General features: G+C 53.2%; 1 protein-coding gene and 1 long non-coding RNA gene across 2 annotated transcripts; one reads left to right on the top strand and one right to left on the bottom strand.

Annotated features, from left to right (window-relative positions):
* The first annotated feature begins 2,735 nt into the window (after positions 1 to 2,735).
* MIER2 (MIER family member 2) lies at positions 2,736 to 19,916 on the top strand. The gene is given in 13 exon segments (XM_064469979.1): positions 2,736 to 2,819; positions 7,380 to 7,467; positions 8,020 to 8,171; positions 8,878 to 9,063; positions 9,713 to 9,836; positions 10,483 to 10,592; positions 11,264 to 11,333; positions 12,933 to 13,084; positions 13,854 to 13,985; positions 13,988 to 14,131; positions 14,931 to 15,058; positions 16,073 to 16,209; positions 17,019 to 19,916. Coding segments are annotated over 13 exon segments (1,908 nt in total). The 5' UTR covers positions 2,736 to 2,810; the 3' UTR covers positions 17,495 to 19,916.
* On the bottom strand, positions 19,910 to 22,430 carry LOC135316512 (uncharacterized). Its single transcript, XR_010375774.1, has 3 exons — positions 22,085 to 22,430; positions 20,868 to 20,936; positions 19,910 to 20,732 (listed from the first exon to the last, which is right to left on the bottom strand). It is a non-coding gene; the product is annotated as an uncharacterized LOC135316512 (long non-coding RNA).
* Positions 22,431 to 23,700: the final 1,270 nt, after the last annotated feature.

Here is a 23,700-nt window from a genome sequence, read left to right as displayed (position 1 = left end):
TGAAATCCCCGACTTGCTGCACTGATGTGGGGCTGCCTTTGCTCACACACTAACCGCTCTGCGGCCCGGCACCACAAACTGGCTGCGTGCTTTCTTCAGGGTCTGGTGGTGGCTGCCGACTGGAGAGTCGCTGCACCTGGTAATTCTGAGGACAGAAATTAACATACTGGGCAATCAAAGTGTCTACTGAAAAGTGTTTCACCACTCCCTCAAGGAAGCGCAGCTGCTTGGAGACACTCAGCCTGGCAGTTGTCACTGCAGTCATTAAACAGAACAGCAGAAGCTGGCATGGACATTGCTCCAGCTCAGTAGAGCTGAGCTCCTGGCACAGCACTCAGCTAATGAGCAGAGCCAGGCAATTGTCATGAAGAATTAAAAGAAATTTGCTGCAACGAGTCCTTCCCTCCAAACCTTCGGGAGAGGGAAGCTTGCTTTGCGAGACCGAGGGAAAGCTAGTACCCAAGTGTGAACGTGAATTCACGCGAGACCCTGCAGCCTGCCCTGCGCAGTCGGCCTGCAGTCTGCACGGGTTTGGGTACCGAGTGCGTGTGCGACGGGCACGGCGATTTGGGGGTAACCAGTCCCACGGGCTGCCTGAAACGCTTCCCAGATCACACTGGGTAGGCAGCAGACCAGTGAGACGGCTCCTGGAGCAAGCTGCAAACAGGCAGAGGGTCTGAAAATTCATGCCACAGAGTAGTTCACTCTCTCCAAGCCTTTGACCCCAAATCTGGGCCTTTCTGCTTTTTACGGTGACAAAACACCTGGATGCACTGTTGGGATAAGGCAAAAAGCAGGAGTTTTTGTAGAAATTTCTCTGAAAGCTAGAGACAAGGTTACTTTTTTAATTGAATAAACAGCATCTGCAATCTGTTAGTCCTTTGAGGAGAGCTCGACAGATCTGCGCGAGGGAATAAAGGCCTGTTGAAGTGCTCTGGTTCTCAGCTCAAGGGCCACCACCACTTCAGAAGCACTTGATAACACTTTGCTTCCCGAGCTCAAAAGCATGAGCAAAACCCAACACAGAGCAAATTGCCGGGCGCGGAGGCTGCTCCTGACGACTGAACACTAAGAAAACCTCCATGGGCACAGCTCTGCGGCTGGATCGCTGCTCTCAGAGGCAGATCTGGTCACAGCCTGAGAGGCTTCGGCTCGAGCTGAATGATGACCTACTGGAATTGACCAAATGGTGAGATCTGGTGGCAAATGTAGCTGCGCGTCCCACCAATCGCATTGGCAGCTCGTTAACGTGCCCCCTGAGGAAAGCGCTGGCCCACTGGCTGCAGCTGTGGGTCCCCGAGGGATGGAAGGCTCCCCTGGCAAGGTGGCTGGATACAGGGAGCCCTGGAGATGTGTGGCATTGAAGGAGAACAAGGCGCTGGAGGATTATGCTCTGGAAGCGTGTAGCTTGTCATCAGCTGAACAGAACGGAAAATACCCATCAAGCAGCTTCTGTAAGAGCATCTCAGGTGTTCTCCAAGTACAGCCACAGCAAGGAACCAAGGAATAATGCTTATGTTTCGGTCCTTGCAAGGCAGGGACTGTGCCTGGGCTTTTACCCCAATTTCCCTGTTCTGTGACTGCTAAATGAGATGTGGTGACTTTTTATCAACACATTGCTCAGTGACAGTCACTGAAGGTTTGTTTCCTGCAGATTCAAGCTCTGCAATCCATTGGACCATTGAGCCCAGCTCCCGTCCCTGCACAGGACACCCCAAATTCACACCGTGTCTCTGAGGGCCGTGTCCAAGTGCTTCTGGAACATCGCCAGGCTGGTGCCGTGATGCCTCCCTGGGGAGCCTGTGCCAGGGCCCCACCACCCTCGGGGGGAAGAGCCTTTCCCTAATGCCCAGCCTCACCCTCCCCTGGCACATCGCCCTGGCGTTGGGCACCAGAGAGCAGAGACCAGCCCTGCCCCTCCTCCTGCCCTCGGGAGGGGGCTGCAGAGCCCATGAGGCTGCCCTCGGCCTCCTCTGCTCCAGCTGAACAACCCCAGGGACTCCAGCCGCCCCTCGTACCGTTTCCCCTCTAAACCCTTCCCCAGCCCCGCGGCCCCCTCGGGACCCTCTCCAGTACCTTTATACCCCCAATGTCCTGCGGCGCCCAACGCTGCCCGCAGCGCTCGGGGTGAGGCCGCCCCAGCGCGGGGCAGAGCGGGACAATCCCCCCCCCGCCCGGCTGCGATGCGGGGCTCGGTGCCCCCCAGGGCACGGCTGGCCCTCGGGGCTGCCGGGGCACGCTGGGGGCTCCTGCTCAGCCTGCCGTCGGCCGGAGCCCCCGCTCCCTCCCCGCGGAGCTGCTCCCCAGCCCCTCGCCCTCGGTCTCGATGCGCACCCGGGCAGGCCGTGCCCGTCCAGCCCCGCGGCCGGGGGGACACCGCCACAGGCGCACGGCGGCGCCGATGGCAAAGACCTCCTTCCTGCAGCCCCCCGCCGCAGCGCGGGCTGCCGCCGCCCCGCCCGCAGGCGCCCCCCTCCTCCCGCTGTCCCGGCACTGACCGAGCGCCGCGGCCCTTCGCGACAGCGACCCCGACGCGGGTCTGACCGCGGCCCCGGGGCCCGGCCCGCCGCCTCCCCTTCCCCCCGTTCACGGGGGCGCCCCCGGGAGGCGGCGGCGGCGCCGCGCGGCCCGACCCACGCCCACCATCCCGGGAGCGGCCGCTACCGGCGCCCCCTGACCCCTGACCCCGCCTCCTGACCCGGCCCCGCCCCGCCGCGCCCCCGGCGCTCCCCCGCCCTCGCGGCGCCGTAGCCAATGAGCGGCAGCCGCCGCATCCGGGGCCCGTGCCCCCCCGCCGCTCGCGCTCGGCCATGGCGGAGGTGAGTGAGCCGCCGGCGGGGTCGCGCTGGGCCGGGCCGGGCGTCGGGCCTCCCGCCTCCCCCGACCGGGCCCCGCCGCCGCCGGCGGCTTCCCGAGCACCGGCAGCCCGGGGCCGCCGTCCTTCGGCCGCAGGGTGGATGGGGCGGCGCGGGCCGCCGGAGCGGGGCCCGCCGGGGCGGGGGCGCTCGGGCCGGGGGGCGGCCTGGGGCCGGGCGGGGGGCGCAGGTGGGGGTGGGCACGGGAGAGGGCGCCCGGGGAGCGGTGCCGGCCCTGCCCGCTTGCCAGCGCCGGGGGAGGCAGCGGCGGGGCTGCCCGCGGCCAGGCCGCCGGGATCCGCGCTTAAAGGGGCTTTGGGCCGGAGGAGCTGCCTGAGCGGCCGGGGTGGGGTGGGGCGGCGGGCCCTGCTGCCGGGGCTGGAGCGCGGCCGCCGTGCCTCGGCCCGTGTCCCGGCCAGGGTCCGGAAGGCTGGCGGCGCGGAGGCAGAGAGCGAGGTGGGAGCCCCCGGGGCTTTAACACAGCGGGGTCCGGCAGCGTGGGGGTCGCTGGGGAGCCGGGGTCAGAGGGGTGTGGAGCTGCAGGAAAGGGGCTGGAGGTAAGCGACAGGGCCTGGGCAGCTGGAGAACGCGGAGGTCGGGGACGTGGGAATGGTAGAGGGCTGGGGAAGGTGGCAGGAACCGTTCAGCTGGGTGTCTGGGACTGGGAGAACTGCCCTGCCAAGGGAGCGGGCGGGCGAGGAGGGCTTGTGCTGGGTTGGGACGCCCCTGCTGCCTCTCCCGTTGTGACACCGTGTTTGCCTCGGTGCTTCTTGCCAAAATGTTACTGCCATTGCTCCACCACACTTGTGGTTGGTAATGCCATTCCCTGTCAGGTCTTGACACATCTTTGAAATATCCCCATTCTGTCTGAATGGTTGTTGTGGCACATCCGTACTTCATTTCCATCCCGAGATCCTTCTGGTGACCACGATGTGACACAAGGACACTGGGAAGACATCGAAGTAGCTGGCTGCTCTGTCGCGGGATCTCAGAACACTGCTAGCTGAGACAGCTTCTGTTCAATGGCAGGGCTTCGCTTTCAGGGTATTTCAGCATTTTGCCTGAGGAAGGTGCCATTTGGCCTGCCTGCCATCCCATCCAGAATGGTTTGGTCTTCGCTGCCGCCTTTGGTGGGGCACAAAGGGTGCTTCATTCGTCTGTGCCAAAGCGTTACTTTGGCACGTTGTTGGGCTGATGTGACTTGCTGAAGTGCCGCCTTGGTACGCTGTACCACGTTGCCATTGTGCACACGGGTCTCTGTCTTGGGGAGATCCAGGAGCCGTCACTGTCTCGCAGAAGAGGTTTGAACTGAGCAGTATCTCTGCTGTGACGTTGCAATGGTGTGTGATTTGGGCACTGATTTTCCTGAGCAGTGCAGGAGACTACCTGTGTGTCTTGTCCTCCGTTAACTTTTTACTTTCAGGTCCATAGCTTACAGGATGAATCCGTTTCCATCCATACCACTTCCCTCTGGCAGCAGCTGGAGTTTTCAGAAAACAGACTGATGGCAAGTAGTATGGGCAAGGCAAAGGGACGAGGAACACTTCTCTCACTGAGTTTGAAATACATGTTAAACTAGCTCAGGAAACCATGTTAGATATTAAAATAGTTACACTGGAAAGGGAAACCTTCCCTCTTTTTTCCTCACTTTCTTGCAAGAGTGGTTTCAGCCTGAAGGTTTTTCTCTGGTAGTTCTCTGGACAAACAATCTGCCTTGCACTAGAAAACAGCTTTGTCAGTGCAAAAAGCTCAGGCTCTTCCTCTGCCTGCATTTTAGAAAAAAAGGCTGTTGCTTTGTTCCATGTGCTCAAAAACTTGTGCCCAGAACAAAGGAGGGAGTGCTGGAGTCACTCACTCCCGTGTTTGTATCTCTGGATAATTGGTCAACATCTGTGTAACTTTTGAGAGGAAGGTTCTCATGCCTGAGAAGCAGAGACTAGTGGAAGGAAAGCAGCTGCTGGCAAACTTAAAGTAAGATTAAAGGAATTTAATCTTTCTTTTCCCCGCTGTGATTAAAATGGCCCATGGATGTAGGAGCCATTTTCCATCATCATGCTGCACTGTCAAAATAAATGGAGTTCACCACTGTGACCTTTGATGGTGACCAAAACTGTCGCCAGCGACAGGAGCACCTACACCTTAGCCAAGAACCATTCTTGATCTGGAGATATCTGGTAGTGCTTGGTGTTGCTGCTGTCTTTCTGACGCATGTAATGCTCTTGCATTTTCTGCCTCTTGTGTGACATTTGGATTTGAAGTGTCAGACTACAGCTACCTCACTTTCAAACGAAATAACTCTGCATCATGTGCCATCGGCAATCAGTATCATCAGGAATATTCTCTCTGGCACCGTTTACATATTTAAGCCAGACCTGCCTTTCTCCCCTGCTCCTTTGACTCTGACTCTTGTTTCTGTGGTCTTCTGGATTTGTAAATAATCTGAGGGATCGTTCGGTTTCATGCGTGTTTCAGTTTGGGCGTGGAATGGGCCATTTGCTTTGTCTGCCACTTGTTTCTTTTCTCAGCCCAAACACAGCAGTGCCAGTTATGGTGACTCCAGCTCACAACACTTCCCACATGCTCTAACGCTATGTTACTGCTTCGGGGAAATAAACTTCTGATTGGTTACTGAATTGTCATCCTGCCATACTGACTTACTCTTCGTTTCAGCACCTGATCATTAATATAAGATCTCATCGTTCCTGAAGCATTCCTGACATGTCTTCAAGCCAGCCCATCCACTAACAGTTTCAGTCTTTGTTTTCAAAAGCCTTTGCATGCAGCTCCTTATTGATCCCCATGCAAAGGAGGCGCAATTGATATATAGATCATTGTCTCAGGAAAGAGAGTTCTGCAGACCACCTTAGAGGGAGTCAGTGTAGACCTCACCTATATCCTTTTCATGGAACTGGGGTAGTTTGCTTGGAAGGATTTATCCAAGAGGGTTTTGTACTTGGTCGCATTCCAGCAAGGCCCAGCAAAGGGGCATTGACACTTCCCAGAGTTACAAAGCCATTTCCCGATATGACCATCCTCAAAATGGAGGCTGTCCGAATCCTTTCTGTCCCCTTCTTTCATTATCCCATAAACTCCTCCCTTCTCTTTTAGCGTGCACGGTCACTGGGCTCTGCCTGCAGCCAGGCAAAGTGGTCTCCAGTGGGGTTATCTTGCTGCTGATAATCAGACACTCAGGGATGGTGGATTGCAGCGCACAGCGTGTGCTCTGGTTGGACTAGAGGCATCCTCTTTTCACTGGTCCTGGTAGAGGAAGGAGCAAGAATTCCACAGCTGCTTCACAGATCCTTTCCCTTTCCTTCCTTTCAGTCCTTTTCTTGTACAGCAATATCTTCTGCTGCCTTCCAGGCCAACTGTTATCTTAGTGGTAACTATAACTAGAAAATAGCTGCCTCTCTAGTCATTATGGAATTTGCAATATATGTGTTAATACCTCAAGGCACTAACTCAGAACCCAATGTCTGGGGTGGCTTTTTTTGGTGTGTACTTTGTTCTCTTGTTAGAGGATTAATTTTGATGTGAAGCTGTGCTATGTTTTCTTAAATAAGTCGTAAGAGCCTCGTACTGAAGCATTGTAGATGTCCTGGCTCCCACTGAGTAAGCGAGGAGTAATGGTGCACGGCTGAGATTATTAATGGCTGAGGATCATAAAAAGGTGTCACTGGTGACTGGGGGACTGACACTATGATTTTCTTCCGCAGTCGGATACTCTCAGTCACCCAAAGGCATTGGTTAATTACCTGCTTGCTCCCTACCTAGGCTGAACTTGATGAACAGCATTTCCATGTACAGCAGCCCAAGGAGCAGCAGATGTTCTGGGCTGTTTTCCAGGCCTCAGCCCATACTGCTGCCTGAACTTCTGACCACTGAATGCCAGAAAGCAGGTGTCTGTTCCCAGTGTCTACCTGTCTCACCCTTTCCCACCTCGGCTGTGCCACTTGCAGTCCTACCAGACTCCTTCACTGCCTGCTCAGCTCTAAATTTCTTTGCTCGCCCCCCTGAGCCTTCGGGATGCAGCGAGGCATTAGGGAGAAGCCAGCGTGTGGTGGCTGGCTGCTTCCGATTGCGTCTCCAAAGAGTGGGTCAGTTCATAAAAATGCGGTGTTCAAGCAAGCATGGTGTGTGTATTTGGAATAATGGCTTAGGGTCAAAATCGTTCTTTATGTGGAAATATAAGTCATAAGGATCTGAGGTCTTAAACTGGTGAGAGGATAAATAATTAGTGGAGTGCAGAAGATAAAAAGGGTAAAATGGAAACACCACGATATGCAGTTAGACACAGAGGGGAAGGCGATGAATCAGGAGGAGAGGAGGCCTGAAAGAGCTGTTAAATAAACTTGACTAGAGCTCTTTTTGCACAGCACAGTTTCTAATGTTACCCTGTGTGGCTTTTGTTAACTTTTGCTTTGAAATTAAATAAACTACATTTGCTGGTGGGGGTAAGCGGCTGGAGGCATGTTACAATTTTAAGAGGAGATGTCTCAGCCATATTTTTCTCTTTTCTTGAAGGCCTCGGTTGGCAGGCAGAGTCCAAGGGTGGTGCCGTACCCAGCCCACAGTCTATGTCCTGGAGAGCCTGGCCTTCAGAGTGCAGCAGGTAGCCACAGTTTAAGTACGCTTCTGTTTGTTGGTCCGGTTTCCAGAGGAAACAAGGCTTCTGTGATCAGCCTGTCTGTTCCCTTCTCCTTCCAACATCGTCTGAACCTGTTGGTTGATTCCCATGCCATTTGACAGAGGAGGAAAGTCTTAAAGATGCCAAAGCTCCTACAAGTGTCCATTTGCCCGTTCTTGCAGTAAGGGGTAATTAGCCTAAAAATGCCTCGGGCAAAGGAAAGGCTGCCGTGTGCGTTCACATGTTATGATATTAACGAATCCAGTCAGGAGAGGCACATAAACACTCAGAAAACCTTCAGATTCAGCTTTTAGTCAGTTGTGGGGCTTGAATGTGCAGAGAACCAGGCTTTGCAATTTAGTGCTCACGGAGTGACTTCTTTCAGTTGTGCTCCCCGGCCCCTCTCACTCCCTTCTACCTAATCGTTTCCTCTGCATCGTAGCTGCGCACACAAGAGGGGGTCGCCCCAAGCTCTGTCAGATCTGAAGGTTTGGTCTAGCGTGGTGCGAGTATCCCAGCTTCTTCTAATCCCTGCAGTTGTGTCAATGGGCTCAGCGGATCATCGACTGAATCTAGCAGAGATCCTTTCACAGAACTACGGTGTACGGGAAGAAAGGGAAGAAGAAGATGATACTCAGGAGAAGCAGAAATCTTTAGAAGAGCTGGAGAAGAGTTTCAGTGCCTCTCAGGTAAAGGCGGGAAGGGGAATTACCTGCTGGGTTTTCTTGTTTGCTTCTGCAGTACTGGTACCAAAGATTTATGCGTGCAACTCTGACTTGCTTGCTCAGCTGGCGATGTGCTGTGTTTAGGTCCACCCATCAACGGGTCTTAGTTTTGCATTTGGATAGGAAGGAATGGTTTTGACAACAGGTGACAGGAGCAAGTTTTGGAGTCGTCTTCTGCCAAGAGGCCACTCTGATGAGGCGGTCTCCACTCACCTTGCAGAAGAGCCATCAGCTGTAGGGTGTGTGTCTGTTTCACAGGGGAGGAACTACAAAGGCGAGATGATATGGTGGTCCTGTGGGTGGTCCCACGGAGACCTCAGTGAAACACAAAGTGTGGTGTTGGTGACAGAGACTCTTTTCAGGTCAGGCACAAGATTGGTACAGGGATTTGCTCCTTCCCTTCCTCAGTATAAATACAGTTCTGCTGTCTGGCATCTCTTCATCAGCGTGAGATCTAGTATAAAAATTAAGTATATTTTTTTAAATGCCCTTGACTCTATTGCTTTGGGGTGAAAGTTCCTGGCTTCTCTGTACCTTTGAGAAGAAGAGGTTACGGTGAGTCCTGATAGACCATCCCTCCTTCATTAGGCAGCGTTACCCAAGGCATTCAGAGCCCCCAGAAAAGCAGAGCTGCCTTGACTGCCTCTGCATATCTCTGTGTTCACTACAGCTGGTGTTGTACTCGGTGATTGTTCCATTCCTGATGAAGCTTTGTCCTCCTCTCGCTCAGAGCAGTGAAATGCCATTTGAGGAGCTGCTTGCACTTTATGGCTATGAGGCGTCTGATCCCATCTCGGAGCAGGACAGTGAGAGCAATGATATTACTCCAAATCTCCCAGATATGACTCTGGATAAGGTAAGAGCAGCTGTCTGCTTGGGTGTTTGCTGTTACCCTCTGCTGTATGTTACTTGAGACATCTAGTAGCTCTTTTCAGGTGGGATCTGATTAATGCTGGGGGAGGGGGCCTGCCTAGTTCTGGTGTCTCAGTGAGGAGCACCAGGTGCAGAAATTGAATTTAAAGAGTTTAGGGGAGACTGGAGAGAGGATAACTTTTTAAAAGAACACTGTAAAACCTATTTATGGAACTTGGGTTACAAGTCTCTACACATAGATGTGAATCTGTGGAGGGTCAGGGGAGGTTTGTATCTTGCCAGCTGAAGCTATGGCTCCTCCTGTTCTAGCTAAAGTCTGTAGAAAGCTTTTTTTTTCTCCTTCCAGGATCTTTGAGATCCTGGGTGGAACTCTGCAGAAAGGGACACTTGCTCTTTCTCTCTCTGGCTTCCATAGGAAGTCTTGGCACTTGTAGAAGTGCTTCTAGGGAAGATAACCTAGGGATGGTGGGGAGTGTGAGAGGGAACCTGTCTTTGGAGGAGCTATGGGAGGGTGAGGAGATCTGTGGATGTGGCCACCATTGGCCAGAAATGCTTTACTCTAGGCCTCACCCGCCCCCCATATTTTTTTTTCAATTTAAAAATATTTTTCACTTTCTTGTTGTTGTTAAAAGGAACAAATAGCGAAGGATTTGCTTTCAGGGGAAGAAGAGGAGGAGACACAGTCTTCAGCTGATGATCTGACTCCATCCGTCACATCCCACGATGCATCGGACCTATTCCCAAATCAGCCTGGCTGTATGTGTCACTAATTCCTAAGTAATTGGTTTTTACTTAGTTGTGATGTGCAGATTAGGGCAAGAATGTTTTTCTTTATTTTGTCATTAAGCTTCCTGACATCATTTTTTTTCCACTTTTCTTCTGGGGGCTGCAAATCAACCTGAGTGCCAGTGGTGTTACCGAGCATCCGTTAGGACATGATAGAGCGTAGAATTGTCTTTAGCCGTAGCTCATAACATTGAGAAAGTGAGAATTGTTTTGCTACCTGCTATAATTGCAGTCTGAAAGACCAGTACCTGATCTACACACCTCTAGAAGTGAAAAATTAAGTAGTACTAGTGATGTGATATATTGTGGCAGTTCCTAAATATTGGAGTACACAGGAAGCTGAAGTGCATGAGAGAGACTCAGCATAAAGTGATCTTATTCCTTCTGCTGGCCTGCAAAACAAAGGAGTCTGAGCTCCCCGGGTTGGTCGGCACCACCCGCGTGGCAAGCCTGCAAATTATTTTATTTAAAAGGAGAAAATGAAAGCACAGGTAAGTTGTCACTGAAGAGGATGCTGAAAGTAACTTTAGAACAGAAAATGAAGGAAAGAGTGAACATAGAGCAACAGGAAAAAAAAAAGGAAACTTAACTACAGATCTTTTCCTTTCCTACAAAGCGAACAACTTCCTTGCTGATGAGGACAAAGAGCCGTGTTCATCTCCATGCGCTTCCTCCATGGCTGAGGATTCAGAGGAGGATTCCATCCCATCCAATGAGTGTAAGAAGGTAAATGATCTGAGCGCGTTGGGAAGGGTAGCTAATACAATGGGCCTGAGTCTGAGGAAAGCATGACTCCAAAGTGCTGTACTATTTCCTCAAGAAATTTTCTTTTTTATTTTCTTCTGCTCTGCACTTGCATTTTGTGGAAGGCAGTGGCAGATATGGGTTGCAAGAGGGTTTTTTAATACAGCCTTGAAATCTGTCTGAAATTACCTTCTGCTTCAGATATGGAAAATGCTGTTGTGCCTTGGTAAATTAAACCTGCAGCCTGTAGCCCTATAAAGGTGAAATGCTATGCAATATTCCCAGCAGGATTTACTGAGGTGGAACCATCACACGAAAGAGAGGAGCAGACTTCCAAATTCATCCTGGTTGTGAAGGTTGCTGGAGAGCTTTTGCATTTCTTTATCTCCAGCCTTAGCTGTTTGCCATATATCTTCAACATTAAAACTATGTAAATGCCTAAGGTCCCCAAAGTATCATCTGGTTGGTAGTAAATCTTTTTAGTTACCCTATAAAATAGTCAGGGTTCCCTAGAAGTAATAGTGTCAGCGGGGACTACCGATATATAAATCGGCCTCGTGGTGTCATAGTCCCTAAATCACGAAGTACACCTCAGTGCCTACATGGAGCGTTTTCCATTTCAATTTACCCACTTCTCTGTGGTGATATTTCAGGAGATCATGGTTGGACCTCAGTACCAAGCCACTGTTCCCATCCCCCACTTCAACAGGCACGGTGAAAAAGGTAAGACAAGCTGCTTTATGTATCTTGTTTGGATGTAGGGCTGCTGGCCCGGGCATCTGATGGGGCCCTGGTTCACCAGTTCTGCTCTACGTCTCTAGGCGTGGCACCTCTCAGCGTTGGCACCAAAATGTACAGCTGCACGTGAGCTGGCTTTAAACTAGCCTGTTTGAATAGGGCTAGTAATACAGCTAGAGAGGCTAAGCTGCTCAGTCAAAACTGGATTGGTGTGACAGGTTTGGAGGAGGGGTCTCAGCTGTAGCCAAAGAGAAGGAATACCCTTCTGGAGATAACTCTGATTTATTTTCCTCTGACACCTTCCTTGAGTAGCCAGAATTATTTTCATTCAGTACTCCCTGGAGCTGATCAGTTTCCCATCTGACAGGATGTCTGCAGAGGAGATGGAAGTGCCTTGATTTGCAGACTGTGTCTAATAACCAGTGCAATATGAGCACCAGCTTGTTGAGTTCCTGAACAAGGTAGCTAACAGAAAGCCACGTCTTCAGAAATTTCATCCTTCCTCCCTAGTTTTTTTTATCCTAACAGACTCTGAGCAAATTAGTTAAAGGAGACAAAAGTTACCCGTTTTGCAGGTACTATTTCATATTTACCCAGTATAGTTCTTAGAACTTTTCACTGTTACTCTATCAGTGCTCTCAGCCTTCTGTATTGAAGGCCACAGATTTAGCGCGCGTTTTCCATAACCTGTATGTTTGCATCAGTGGGAAATGAAAGGAAACTGATAGTGGATCCCGATGGGCATCTTTTATGCCCTGTCTGTAGTGCCTCTGACCTGATTTTAGTCATTCTACAGAGCAGAAGAATTGTTTCCTTTGCCTCTAGAAATGAGTTAAGTACAGAGGGTGCTGATGTTTTTATCTGAATAGAAAAATCTCAATATTTCTGATTATTTTTTTTATTGCAAGCAAGTCTTTTTTTCTTGCTTTCCTCTGTGCTGTTATTTTACTTAAACATCTTTCTGCATTGTTGTGTGCTGTGTTCTCGTGGACTAAGAGCCTTGAAAGCTGAAAGGGGCAAGATTCACTTAGTGATGCAGCGTGCTCCTGCTATTCTGTGTGGGTGGAGCAGCTCATGGAGGAGCATTATAAGCTCTCACAGGGGAGGGAGAGCCTTGCAGCTGCTTTGTTTTCTGTCTAGGACAGGGAGAGAGTCTTGGGCCTAGGCCAGGGTTGTAGCTCTGAGCTGCCTTCACCTCCCACTCCTTTTGTTTACAGTGTGCTGGAAAAGGCACCTTAGAACCTAGGGGGGTTTAGTTGCCAGGACCGATGAATCAAAGCAACAACCTTTGAGAATGTGGTAACAAAAACCTTGTCAACTAACCCTTCTGAAGTGGAAGCAAGCTGAGCCGAGCCTGTGCTTAGGGCTCTAAAAGGGGTATAAGGAGTATTAAGCTTATCTGCCTCCAAAGTCAGGAGGGAAAATGCAGTACCTTCGCAGACATGGTTGTCATCTCTGGTGCCGGTTGGAGTAGCAAGCAAAGACTTCCTCCCTCCTGTCTCCTATGCACGTACATGCAGAGTATTTCTCAAAAGCGGCAGAATTCTCAGTTTGATTAGCTTATTCCAGTGCTTTTTCTGTTAGCCTATGAGAATGAAGATCAGCTGCTTTGGGACCCAAACATACTCCCTGAGAGAGAGGTCGAGGAGTTCCTATACCGTGCAGTGAAGCGGCGATGGGACGAACTGTCTAGCATCAGCCTGCCAGAAGGAGAGATGGTGAAGGACAATGAACAGGTAAGCGTGGGGGCTTCTTGCAGCCCGCAGATACCCTAATGGTGCTGGTGTAATAGTGCAACATTGCCTAAAGAGATCCTGGCTGAGACATCCACTTAAAAGAGAATGAGACCTAACTCCAGTGATCCTCTGCTCCTGCTTCATGGATAGTGAGGGTGTGCTGCTCAGCTGCAGTCTCAGGAGGCTGTATTAACTCAGCTCCTGTTTGGAAGACGGGAAAGGCTGTAGTGGAGTGCGCCACAGCCCTGTCTAGCTTAGTACTTTTCTTCCAAAAAAATAACAGATGTTTGTGGAAAGCATGTAACAGAACGGGCAAGTACAGAATGGGTAGTGCTTTGACTGCATTCTCCCAGTACCCAAACTCTCTGAGCCAGAGCTTGCAGCAGGAACATCCTTTTCCATCTGTCCTCTATAGCATTGTCTAATTCTTCTCTGAAGCCAGCAGAAGATCAAACATTTGGCTAAGAAACCTCAGAGCGGTAGTTTCCTCTAAGCTAGCCAGGTTATATTCTCACAGTAAGTCTGCAGGAACACAGAGGCACACCTGTAATCTGCAGAGCTGCTGGTAGGACCGCGTCTTTTCACTCCCGGGGTTTGTAATCCAGTGCCTTGGAGAGTGGAATAATCGATGCTGATGATCAAGCTGGGGTTACTGGCAAAGTGGCTCCTGGGAAAAATAAGTTTTACGAAGCGAACGTGAGTCATGAGCAGGTTGGTTTGTGGTGTGTTGCTCAGATATGTGCATCAGTCATTTTCTTCCGTTTCCTAGGCTTTGTATGAACTGGTTAAATGCAACTTCAATGCAGAAGAGGCCCTGCGGAGGTTACGGTTCAACGTGAAGGTTATCAGAGGTGAGAACCTCCCATATGTGGGTTCTACCCCAAACACCAAGGCACACGTAACTTTCTAGGCTCTCTACATCTCCTCCAACTCCTCTTTCTTTCTGCTATAGATGAACTTTGTGCCTGGAGTGAGGAAGAATGTAGAAATTTTGAACATGGCTTCAGGGTCCATGGGAAAAACTTTCATCTTATCCAAGCAAACAAGGTAAGGACGCTCACCCCTGCGTCCCACTAAGACAAAGGGAAGGAGGCCGTGCGTTTGCACCGGAGGTATGTTTTGAGCCTCGGCTAATGCAGGAAGTTCAGGACTACTGAGTTCCGATCCCAGGCTTTGTGTTGACTCATGCTAGCAGGTGATGGGCTGTTCACTGCCCTGCTCTGCCTTATTTTCCAGGTGGGAGAAGTCACAAACACCACTGACCTGCATGAGTGATGTCAGTTAATTACTGATTAGCCCTTTCTGGAGTCTCAAAAGTTCTTTCCAAACTCTCAGCCCTTGCAGTACTTCTGTGAATGAGTGAGTTGAGCATGTGGATGTTTTGTAAAGTCCCCTGGGATCCTCTAGAACGAAAGATGCTGTTGTAGGGAGAGCTGGGCCCCAGGACATATGCTGCTGTGCTGGGAGTTGGCAGAACCAGAGAGTCCAGTTCTACCGCTGATTAATTGTAGGCATGTTGATGCTGGCCAGTGAAAATGGACGCAGGTTTGCTCTCTTGATATTGTGTGCTGCTGGAAGCGCAGGAAAGTCCTGCACGGATGTACCGTGTGTGAACCCACGCTGGGGTCTGCAAGAGCAGTTGTGCACTGTGGGGAGTTCTTTCTCTGGCTGATTACCACCTTGGAAATCTCAGTATGTGCTTCTGTTCTGCAGTGTAGATGTGTCCGTAGCAATATAAATTACTGTAATGCACTTAATTTTCTGTGCTGATTAAATAGGAGGATAGTCCTTGCTCCATGAGATGCATCTTGACGTATGGCTTTCTGACTACGATGTTTCTCCTCAGGTCCGCACCCGGTCAGTGGGCGAGTGTGTGGAGTATTACTACATGTGGAAAAAATCAGAGCGCTATGACTACTTCACTCAGCAGACTCGTTTAGGAAGGAAGAAGTACGTCCTCCACCCTGGAGCCACGTGCGTGGAATATTCTCACACTAAAATTAGTAATGTTAACCTCCCAGTGAAGATTCCTGCTGCAAAGCACCTCCGCTTAAAAGTCTGCGCTTTCTGCTCTAGAAGGTTTCTTGGGTGGGAGCATGGAGGGATCCGCTGGATATTCCCAGAACACAAACGCTGTTAGTGTGGGGAGGGAAGATAAAGAAATTGTTTGCTTGGATGTGGACTTCCTTGTGTCAGAAAATACTAGTTTCTTTCAGACAGATGAATTCACAACAATTAAGGCTAGGGTCAGGGATTCAGGGCTGATCTGAGGAAATAACTCAGTTCAATGAGGTTTTGGGAAGGGAGCTTTTTAAGTTAAAAAAAATACACTATTTCTGGTATTTTGGAGCCTGAATTAATTTCTTTCCCTGCTGCCACCTTTGAGACAAATTTTTGACTTTAAATGTATGCTAATTACAGAAATGCTTTTCAGAAAGGTTGAAACTGAGATGTTTTAAAAGGTCAAAATGAAATATTTAAGTTGAATCAAAAGCATTAGATGAAGTCTTACTTTTTTTTTTTTTTAATGCAAGACAGGAAAGTACCTGAAAACTCACATCCCCCCAGGGTGAGGAAATATTTTCTCATCACTTGCTCTTTGCTGGCACACTAACATTGTCACAACCCGCTGCGGTCATTCTATGAAGCTGGCTGTTCCCTGGCGAGAGCGTTTGACCATTTATTTGGCTTTGGAAGGGGCTGGGGCTCAGAGAGAGCTGTGGCACAGAGCGCTCTGTTCTGGAAAGCTGCGGAGCCCGTTCTGGTTTATCATGGGCTGGTCTTAGCCATGCTAAGTTAACCGTGATTGCCTCAGTGCAGAGTCTAAACTGGGGTCTGCAGACAGGAAGGGATGGACGTTCATTCTGGTGAGGTCTCTGCGGTCCTGCTGCTTTATTTGTTGATGGGTTTTAATCCCAGTCACTGTTTTCCCTGCCTGCGTCTCTCTGCTCAACAGGTGGTGGCAGTGCTATCTGTCTTTCCCCACAGGGATTACACTGACAATGACTTGGACGGGGGTGAAGTAGAAAATGCCGGTCGTTCTCGGAGCTCCCCACCAATTCCCTCTGCAACTAGCTGCCTGGATTCTCACTTCAGTCAAGATCAGATAGCAATAGAGAGCACAGGTAACTTCCTTTTCTTCTGTCTGCCATGGGGATAACCCGACTCCCTCACTCAGCAGCCTCCCTTGCCTTCCTCCTCTTGCCATTATCCAGCTGTTGCTCTTCTCCCCGCACCTTGCCAGTGTGCTCGCTTTGCCCTGTGCCACATGCCAGCCCCGGGCAGATTTTTGGGTGTGAGAAAAGGAGACTTGTCTGTCCTTACATTGACCAGTAGTGACATAAAAAGAATTGTTCCTGCTCTGGGCTTCGAGGGGTGCCCTAAGTCATTCCCAAAGCAAAATGATTTGCACTAACTTCGGGTACCTCAGTTAGGTGCTTCCAGTGCACTAACACACAGGCAGCTCCTCCGGAGGCTGATTTAAGGCACCAGAAGTCAGGCTGTACCTGCGAACTGCTTTCAGAGAGAGCTGGCTGTGAGAAGCCTGAAATGAGTTAATTCCCTCATCATCCTACCGCAGATGAGGGCTTTGTGTAGGCACCTCCCAAGGGCTGTCGGCATGAGGGGATAGGACTTAGGATTTGGCTTATCTTGGAGCGTCTCTGTGAGATCTCCTTTAATTTCCATAGAAACACTGATGGCCTCCCATCTGCTGTCTGCATCTTGCCTTTCTTCGGTGCATGCTGGCAGGGATCTTGGTTGCTGTAATAGACATTTGTGCCATCAAACAAATACTGTTGTGATTAGGTGGGATGGAACTGAATTCTGGTTTTTTGTATGTCATCGACTCACTCTAGCATTCTTTCACTTGCTGTCCCCCACCCTCTCTCCCTGTCTGTCCATCCCCCACACTTCCCTCCTTTGCGGCGCGCAGAGCCCCTGAGCGTGGAGAGCACAGCCTGCAGCCTGGGCAGCATGAGTGAATCGGGGCAGGGCTATGAGTGCAGTACTCCTTCAGAGACGAATTGTTCCTTCGACCCCACGGAGGAGACGTCCTCAGGTGCCATCTCGGCTTCCTGCACACAGCACACGGTCAGCCCCTCAGAATCAGGGCTCTATGCTTTGCCGCCGGCAGGACCAGGACTAGCAGAGAAGCAGGAGACGTTGCAGAGCTCTGGTGAGACGATAACCATGGACTTCACTCTCCCTGCAGACATTAACGAGGGTTTGCCTTTAATTGCTGGCCCTGTGGATTTGGACAGAGACCCAGAGGCAGAGGTGGCCCCTGCGCAAGTGTCCTTATCGGTCACAGATTTTGGCCTCATTGGCATCGGAGATGTAAATAGTTTTCTGACTGCTCATCAGGCTTGCCCAGCACCTGTGGCTCGGTCAGAGCCTTTGTCACAGTGAGAGTCTCCAGTCACAAACTTGTCACAGACCCAGCAAGGACTTTGACCTGACTGAGTGAAATCCTGGGACTTCCACTGTTCCATAGGGACAGTTTGGAGCTGTTGGTCAGAATCCGTCTTTCCATCCTCCTTGATCCAAGGCTACAGTGAAACCAAACACCTTTCTGCTCCAGTGTGTCTGACACAAGCATGCAAAGCTGGTGGCTGGCTTTAGTGAGGGGGGAGGTCCATCACCCCCTGTGTCGTTGACCGTGTGTCACCCCAGGTAATGCCAGGCTGTTCAGAGAGTCCCTGCCTCAGGACAGGGGAAATGTCCCTTGGCCCCGGTGGGACAGTCTGAGCGCAGAGATGCTTTGAGAACAGGGATGTCACACCGGCGTTTTGGGGCTGGGACGGAGGATCCAGTCTGGAGGGCCGAGAGCTTAGGAAATCCGCAGGGAGCACAGTCCACCTGGGCCGCAGGGCGGTTTGCCTGCGGAGACGGGCCCGCAGTGCCAAAAGAAGACGGGGAGTCTTGGCCCTTCACCCACAGATAGTGTGTTGCAATAGAAGTCATTCTCCCCGTTCCCCTCCCAACAGCTGTCCTGCACTCCTGAGCTGTGGGTCACGACGGGCACGCACAGTGCTGTTTTCAAACCTCTCGCAGCTATGCGTGTCTTCCTGCCCACGCTGCCACCAGCTGCAGGTGGGATGTGGCCTGGCCCAGCCCTTTGGCAGAAGCATCAGGTCTTGGAAAGGGATACTGCGTGGTGCAGTCGCACCGTGTGCACTTAAGTCCTTCTCACGTTCCCTTGCAGTGCTGGGCCGTGGAGAACTTGTACTGGGAGTAAAAGGAGTTTCTAGACCCACAAAGCGACGTCGGCCCCAGAGCGGTGCGGTGCTGCCGCTTCTGTTACTGGCAGTGAATGTCTTGATCCTTGCTGACGGCTGCAGTACAGGAGGGTAAAATGCAGATGAAAACATCTGTAACTTCCTAGCTTGTTAAAGCAATTCGTCAGCTGCGGGAGGAGGAGGTTGCTTCGCTCCCAGGGCACCAAGCTCCAGGGCACACCAGTGCTAGCACAAAGTCCCAGGCAGAAGAGCATGGAAGTCCCAGGGCAGCCCTGCCCCTTTCTGATCACAAAAAAAGCTCTCTGTTTTCTGAGAGGAAAGTATGCCTTCACTGCCATTAGCAATGTTTCAAGGAGGTGACGAGGGCGGCCGCGCATGGCAGCGAGGTGGCCGGCCGCTGTGCAGAGAGCCACAGTGGCACGTTTGTGGGTGTGCTGGAGTCTGGAGCTGCTTCACTTCCTGAATGTTTTCCAGGTCTGGGGTTTGCTGCTGGCTTAAGTACACATGTTCTCATTCCCCTTTTTTCCATGCAGCGAATGCTGTCTGATGACTTGCTAGGCAAGGCTCCGGTGCAGATGTTCTCTTCCTCCAGCCATTTTCTGCATTTGGGAGGGGGTTTGGGTTGAGGCTTTTTGCTTGTTTTGGTAGATGCCTTCGGGCTGTGATCCCGCAGTTGGTTCTGCTGCCAGTGGATTTGGAAGATGACTACAACCATTAGCCTCGATCCTCCTTTTACCCAGCCCTGTGAAGCTGCGCTCAGCCCTGCAGCGGGAGCACGGAGATGGCATCACGCAGCTTCACAGGATGATAGGATCAGACAGTGTCTCTCATCTTCCAAGCCCCAGACCTGTTTTGCGTGAGTTAGCAGGGGTTTGCTTTGGTCCCTGGCCAGCTCTGAGAGGTGCCGAGCTCCAGACACACACAGATGCCTTGACCCGGCATTGCTTTGTCAAGCAGATGTGGTAACTGGAGGTCTCCCCTCCGGCTGCACCCAGTTGCTGGAAACAGAAAGCAAATACGAGTGCCCGCTCCATAGTGGAACTGCCCAGGCTGTGATTCCCCTTTTCTGGGGGAGAGAGGAAGCTCCTTGGCTGAAAGGAGAAGAGGAAGCAGGGTGAGAGCACGGGCAGCCCTCCCAGGGAGGGCCAGGCCTTGGCATCTCCTCTCCATCAGCCAAGAACATTCTTAGTTTTCCTGAAACCATTTTTTCTTTGGTTTGTTTCAAGCCCTAACGAAAGGAGAGGGGAGGCTGGAGGAGGCAAAAATGTCTCTTATTTATGTTCTTCAGTGTTGTTTACAGATTCGCATGGGGTCTTTCAACATGAGTGCGGCGCTTTTTCCACATGACTTTAAGGGAGAGGGGTGGAAGGGGCTGGGGCAGGGAGGGGGAGTCGCTTGGGGAGGAGGTTTGTTTTTGGTTTTTTGTTAGGGTTTTCTTTTTCCTTCTTACAAAGCACATTCACTTTGAGCCGCTCCCAATGCTGGACTCTTTTTCCCCCCTTCCTCCCCCCAAGCCCTACACTGTGAAGTGATACTGCCTTGAAGACCCCTCGATGTTATTTATTTAATTAAAAAACCTAATTTGAAAGTGAGATGGAAGCCTGTCATGTGTTTGGAGACTGAGATGCCGCAGTCCTGTGTGTCATGATGGCAGAAGCAAGAAAAGGGGTCCTTGTCTTTTCGGTCAGATCCTCTCCCAGCCCAGGCGAGTGCTCCAGGGGCAGGGGCGAGATGCCCGGCACAGCGCGCGGGAAGCTGGCGGCAGCAGATGCTCCTGGTCCCTAGGGGAGGGGGCACCCAGGGCAGGGTGTGTGGCTGAACACTGATCTCGGGTCTCTCCTTGGGGAGGCGGCAGGCCAGGTAATGGCCCTGGAGCCCTGTGGGATCATGTCCTCCTGTACCGGGTGCTATGATTCCATGTCAGAACAGCCCTGAGGTCCTGGTGCAGAATCTGAACTTGACCTACTCTTGAATGTAGCTGCTTCTGCTTGGCAAGGAGCATCTTCATCCCGGGTTCAGTGAAGAGCTTGTGCCTCCAGCCTGCCCTGCCAGAGCCAGGTCTGTGGTGCAGGCGCTCCCCACGGCCGGAGCGTGTGTGAGCTGCCCCGGTTGCCTGTCGCTGCTGTCCTGGGGGGTCTGAGGATGGTTTTCAGGGTATCTCCTTTCTTCGTTCCTGGCGCTGCCCACTTTCCTGGGCCTTGTACCAGGGATGCCATCACAAGCCGGGAGGAGGCCCAGCTTCCGTGGCTGCGTTTTCCCTCCTGGTGCTGTGTGTGGAGAGGAGGAATTATTCATTGCTCTTACAGGTGCCCTGAGTCCTCTGAAACCCTGGCAGCCTTCGGAGAGCCCGTGGCAGTGGGAGGCAGGGGTCCATCCACGTTTCACTGGCTTCAGCCAGAAATAACATCCTGGAGGCGAGAGAAACGTTCCTGCCGCAACTGTGTTTTATGCTTCCTCAAGAAAGCTCGTTACTCGCCACAAAGCCTCTCTGTTTTGTCAGAAACCCCTTAAATTCTGTTCCCCAGCTCTTGCCTAGCTCTCACCTTCTGTCCCAGGGCCTTGGGGTGGTAGGGGGGCTCACATCTCTCTCGCTGACAGCTGGAAAATGCCACCTGGAAAACCAGCAGGAAAGGGGCAGCCCACCCCGCTGTTTGGGAGCATTCCTGCCCTGCATTTCTCCTGGCAGCTCAGCCGGGCAGGGCAAACACCCGCTCGGCACAACACCGGCCTGCGGTGCTGCGCGGGGGGGAGCAGGCAGAGCGTCCCCGCTGCTGCCCGTGCGGTGCTGGGCCGTACGGCCGCACACCCCGGCTGCTGCGGCCTGGACCAGCTCCGCGTGGGGCTCAGCTCCGCGTGGGGCTCAGCTCCGCGTGGGGCTCAGCTCCGCGTGGGGCTCAGCTCCGCGTGGGGCTCAGCTCCGCGTGGGGCTCAGCTCCGCGTGGGGCTCAGCAGCGGAGCATCGTTTGCAGCCAGAGCAGGGCTTCGGCTGCGCAGCCCCCCCAGCTCCCTCCAGCAGAGGCCGGGCTGCGATGGCAGCCACGGCGCAAGGGAGGGGAGCAGGTTCCCCCCTTCCTTCCTTCCTTCCTTCCTTCCTTCCCCTCCTTGAGGAGCGTCAGGAAGGGTGAGTGTACTTGAAGCCCTCGGGTGGGATCGCTGTCCCCCATCTTGTCCCATCCTTTGAAATACCTTTTTTGGCTCTGTGTGACCTGAGCACCACTTCTGCGGGTGTGAGACCAGCAGGACCAACGCCCCACCGAAGGCTCCCCCATCCCCGCAGCCTTCGGGGCAGTTTCCTCCCTGCTCCCAGGGCGCAGGAAGGCGGGCAGCGATGTCTGCCCGCCTCACGGTCCCCACGCACGGCCCGGCGAGGCCGCTGCAGCCGCGCCGCTCCGACGGCAGAGGGGGCCGCAGCCCCGCGCCGGGGGACCCGCACCCCACGGGGGTCCCGGCCGTCGGGGCGCCGGACCCTCGCCGCCCCCCCCCCCCTTCTCCAAGGCGCGGCGGGGGCGGGAGCTCGGCTCCTACGGCCGCTCCCTCTGCGGCGGCGGCGACCCGGGGCAGGGGCTCGGCCCCCCCAGCAACCGCCGCTCCTCCGGCTCGGGCCGGTGGGAGGCCACCGACTGCCCCCCGTGAGCCTCCGTGCGAGGGGGCGGCAGCAGAGACATGGGCAAACCTCCGGCAGCGAGGGGAGAAGAGTTCTGCCCCCCCCACCCGGAGCAGAGCATCGGCAGACCCCCCGGGCTGGGGTCCCAGCACTCACCCTGGGGCTGGGAGGGGCCGGGACCGGCATCCCGTGGGAATCCATGGGAAGTCCAAGTGCGGTTGGAGGAAATGTAACAAACAGGGCCCAAATGGTGCCAGGCCTCCCCACGACGCCACCCCCCCCGGCAGCCAGGGCTGTGCCACTGGCCCCTGCACGGCTCTGCAAGGTCCTTTGCTGGCCGGGGCCCTGTACTGGGTAGGGGGAGTCTGAGCAAAGAGTGCCAGACCAAGCTGAGGGCAGGGGCTTTTTTCTGTGCCTGTGACACCCCCGAGTGCTGGGCCGAGCTAGGACCAGACAGTCCAGCCGGTCTGGGCCGTTGCTGGGAGGCTCCCGCCACCCTGGCACCATCTGACAGCCACGGCACCATGTGGGGCAAAGTCCTGCCTGTGGAACCCGCTCCATGAGGCCATGCTGCGCAGGCAGGGGAGCAGCTGCCTTATCTCGCTCCCCTCTGCCCTGCTCCAGCATGGAGCCATGCACCAACAGCATAGGTCCGCATGACCCCACTGGGCCATATTCTGTCCTTGCTGAGCCCCACACTGCCGCATCTGTGCCCCCATGATGGCCCAGCCCAGGGCACTTCCATGCCAGCTGCGAGGGCGGCTCAGCACGGCCAAGGACTGCTGGGGGCTGTGACACAAAGGGGTGTTTTATTAGTGGTGGGAGAGACTCTATTAAACCCCGCACGCCCTTCACAATACAGCCAGGGAACCCACAGGCGCCACCCAACCTCCCCTCCTCCAGCATCCCCTCAGCTCTCCTGCCTTGGGGCTTTACCCGCCTGCCACCAAGATTTGGGGCCTGCAGGCAGCACGTGTGTGGGAAATCCTGCCCCAGCAGCTGTGCCAGGGCCCCATCGACGGAGGTTGTGCTAGGGCCCCATCGACGGAGGTTGCACGAGGCCGAATTGGAGCAGAGGAAAGCTGGCAAGTGATTCTGCCCCTCTCCTTAAATCCCAGGGCAGCCCGAGAGCGTTTCCAGCTCTGCTGGCTTCCCACAACAGCCTTGACATTCTCCGCAGGCCGTTCACACTGCACTTAAATAAACCAGCCCAGTAGCTATCATTTGGGTGGTTTCTGTATTATTTATGTTTCCTTCCATTCCTGACCAAGAGTTGGGCCTGGAGCAAACAGCTGGGCTGCGGTCACCCTCGCTCCCGCCAGGGACTCGCTGCAGAGACCCGTGATCAAACCCTTGCTCCAGTTCCTGCTCCAAGTGCAATCAGCCCAGCACGTCCCCAGCCCCAGTGGGCAGCACCGGGAGCCTGTCCTGCTCTGACAATGTCTGAGGCACGGGAAAATGCCACTCCATGTTTCAGCGGTCAAATCACAGCTTAAAACAATCATTTGCCTCCTCCAGTGCTTAAATCTGACTGCTCTGCTCCCCACCAGCCTCTCCACTGCATCCAAACGCTCCCAGAGAACCCTCCTTCCCCCCAACAACCAGCATCGCAACTGCGTCAGCCCTGTATCTACTCCACAATAAAACATGCTGATGCAACCAGCACATTTTGGTGGCCACGTTCTTCCACTCCCGTGTTTTTCTTTTTTTCCCTTGTTTTTCTCAGGAAAGAAGCCCGAGGCTGGCAGGACACATGCAGCCCCCACGTGCGG

The sequence above is a fragment of the Phalacrocorax carbo genome, chromosome 19 (genome assembly GCF_963921805.1).
Source record: "Phalacrocorax carbo chromosome 19, bPhaCar2.1, whole genome shotgun sequence".
In the NCBI taxonomy this organism is placed as follows: domain Eukaryota; kingdom Metazoa; phylum Chordata; class Aves; order Suliformes; family Phalacrocoracidae; genus Phalacrocorax; species Phalacrocorax carbo.
This window is presented reverse-complemented; position numbering and strand designations above follow the sequence as displayed.